At 33.1% G+C, this 2,820-nt stretch overlaps 2 protein-coding genes across 2 annotated transcripts in view; one reads left to right on the plus strand and one right to left on the minus strand.

Annotated features, from left to right (window-relative positions):
• The window catches only part of LOC109583692 (uncharacterized), a gene marked incomplete at its 5' end in the record, with an annotated part of 11,657 nt that extends 9,059 nt beyond the window's left edge, over positions 1-2,598 (minus strand). The window contains 5 exons of the mRNA XM_019999125.1: positions 1,638-1,718; positions 2,047-2,106; positions 2,221-2,329; positions 2,387-2,448; positions 2,553-2,598. Coding sequence (XP_019854684.1) covers positions 1,638-1,718; positions 2,047-2,106; positions 2,221-2,329; positions 2,387-2,448; positions 2,553-2,598 — 358 coding nt within the window. The remainder of the gene's footprint in view (positions 1-1,637; positions 1,719-2,046; positions 2,107-2,220; positions 2,330-2,386; positions 2,449-2,552) is intronic.
• On the plus strand, positions 183-640 carry LOC109583694 (ABC transporter B family member 25-like). Its single transcript, XM_019999127.1, has one exon. It carries the CDS (start codon positions 197-199, stop codon positions 560-562), a length of 366 nt encoding a protein of 121 aa, XP_019854686.1. The 5' UTR covers positions 183-196; the 3' UTR covers positions 563-640.
• Positions 2,599-2,820: the final 222 nt, after the last annotated feature.

Genomic DNA, 2,820 nt, shown 5'->3' on the forward strand with positions numbered 1-2,820 from the left:
ATACAGTAAGGAATGTAATTGGTACACTAGGTGCTGTCTGTTAAATGGAGGTGTATGCTATAGCGAGTGTCCATTAAGAGAGACAGTCACGGTATTATATCAAACTCCTATAGTATTATTTGCCATGCAAGCTAAAAATACTTTCTAATTTGATGCATCACATATTAAGAATCGATTATTATAGGGTTACCAGACCATGGTTGGTAGTAGAGGGACTCAACTAAGTGGCGGCGAGAAGCAGCGAGTAGCCATTGCCCGTGCTTTAATTAGAAACCCTAAAATCCTCCTCCTTGACGAAGCAACATCAGCTCTTGACTCCGAAAACGAGAAAGTGGTTCAAGAAGCTCTTGATAAAGCAAGACGAGGTCGTACTACCATTATCATAGCTCACCGACTGTCTACCATATATGAAGCTGATTCTATTGCTGTCCTTCATGAGGGAAGTGTTGTGGAGCAGGGAACTCATGAGGAGTTGATGAGATTGCAAGGACACTATTACCTAATGAACAGTGTTTCACAGCAGCAGAAGGAGGAGGAAGAGGAAGATGACATTTTTGTTTGATTTATTATAATTTTTAATTGGTTTTCACTCACTATAACTATTAAATCTAGCTATTGATTTTTATGATGGAATCATTTATACGTCTATTACAGTTTTTTTAATATTTAATTTTACTGATATCAATTTACTATGAAACTATGAATGAACAAACTGAACCAACTAACCTTACACTCGCTCTCTTAAACCTTGTTCACAATTCACACGTTCTATTTTTGCATTTCACTGTTGCATTATGCAGTACTTCTGGTACAACTTAAGTATTGTGAACAAGGCATTTGTTGCCATTTATCATTGTTAAAAGTTTGCATTAATATCATCTTGCCACAAATTATCACTGACTTTAATCAGTGTTGCATTGTTAACCTTTGCTAGTTCATGTCAATCATGTGCTACACTCAATAATACTATAGACCACACAAACAAGTTTATAAATATAATTAGGTTTCCTTTTACAGCAGTACATGTAATATTCATTAGGTGATAAACATTAGTTATAATAATAAACATAGTTTGATGCTATCAGTAATAATTCTAGTTATAGAGATAGGGAAATTAGTACATGATGACAGCTCAGCTAATTAGTACACTGACAATGAATGAACACATTAAACTAGCTATGAGGAAGGAGTACAATATGGGACCTCTTTTCCCTCTCACTCTTGCTCTCACTTTGTCTTCTTCTAATCACGCACATACTGTTCCTCTAGAGTAGAATCAATCATTAATTAACGATATTATTAATTACAGTATATAATCTCACTTATATATTCAGCAACTGTTGTCTCTTTTACTTCACCTACAGCAATAGCTAGTTTGTCCCATGTTGCTTCAATATCATCTGTAAGCCATTTTGCTAAACATTCTCTAAGGCATTGCTCAGTATCTCGTGGATAATTAGTCTCAATAACTTTGAGATCATTATGAATCAGACCCAAGTAGAGACCAAGATCAAACCATTTTATAGTTTGAAATTTACAATCTTTTAACACTCGTACAATATCAACCAGATCCCTGATAGTCAATATAACTATGAATAAATAAATAATGTGAAACTAGTAACAGTGAGTGGTTATACCTTTTTGTTGATCATCATTGGACTCACTGATCTGTGTGGGTGAGTAATTAGTAGCTGGTTTGTCATTTTGGGTTATTGTCTCTATATAAAAGTATAAATATGATACAAACATTATTAAACCAGTCACTATAATTAATGTATATACCGTATGGAAGGAAATTTTGGAAGTACTTAAATTTGGCGAATTTGGCGTTTTAATAGCCATTTGCCAAAATAAAAACCCGCCATTTTGAGCCAATTTGCGCATGCTCAATGGCATGTGGCCACAAATTCGCCAAATTAAAATTCGCCAATCACCAAAAATTTAGCAATTCGCCAAAATTTAGTCCCTCTAAAATTTCCTTCTGTATGGTACATGTACTATACACTCCCACTACTTGACAATTGTAACATACTCTCTTAGTCTTACCAAGCAGTTTATCAGTGAGTGTTTCTTGTACTTCATCATTGATCTTAAGTACATCAATATCTATACATTATATTAAATACCAATAATACTTGATACATACACATAATGTTTGTATAGTTCAATGTACAATAATTATAATAATGTTTGTTAATGAATGATGCATACATATCTTACCAGACTGTCCTTTCTCTATTGAAGTACTTCCATGTTCCTGAGATTCATTCAAAGTGTTGGTTGTTGTTCCTTTATCTTTATTATTATTACACTTTACTCCTCCATCTCCCTACACACACAATATAGTAAAATAATGATGATGAGGAGTGTTTCTGATAACTGTTACCTTAATATCAAGATCAGACTCACTGATCTGTGTGGATGAGTTCACTTTTTGACTTGTTGGCTCTATACATGTACATATAGTATAAGAATAAAAAAGAGTCCGCAGTGTTATAAAGTACACTCTTACTCCAAAATTGTGATACTGTACTGTAAATATTATCACTTACTTGTAGTCAATGGTGTGTTAAATTTTTCAGATATTTCAATCACTTCCTATACAATAATAATAATAATAACTGATATTTGTCACTGTGCTTGTTTATCAAGGTGATATACATCAGTAGTGTATTGCTGAAAGGTGAGTTTAACAGATGCACAAGTATATATTATTAGTAGTAAAAGCCACACAATGACAAGCCACAATTATGACAAAAACTGAGTAATTTTGATAAGAAATAAAATTACTTTTAAGATATGACCTTTTGATTATTAGTG

This window comes from Amphimedon queenslandica, unplaced genomic scaffold (genome assembly GCF_000090795.2).
Source record: "Amphimedon queenslandica unplaced genomic scaffold, v1.1 AMPQUscaffold_13287, whole genome shotgun sequence".
Lineage (NCBI taxonomy): Eukaryota > Metazoa > Porifera > Demospongiae > Haplosclerida > Niphatidae > Amphimedon > Amphimedon queenslandica.

Coding starts and splice junctions, on each gene's coding strand:
- LOC109583694 (XM_019999127.1), top strand. CDS start 197: ATGGTTGGTAGTAGAGGGACTCAACTAAGTGGCGGCGAGAAGCAGCGA.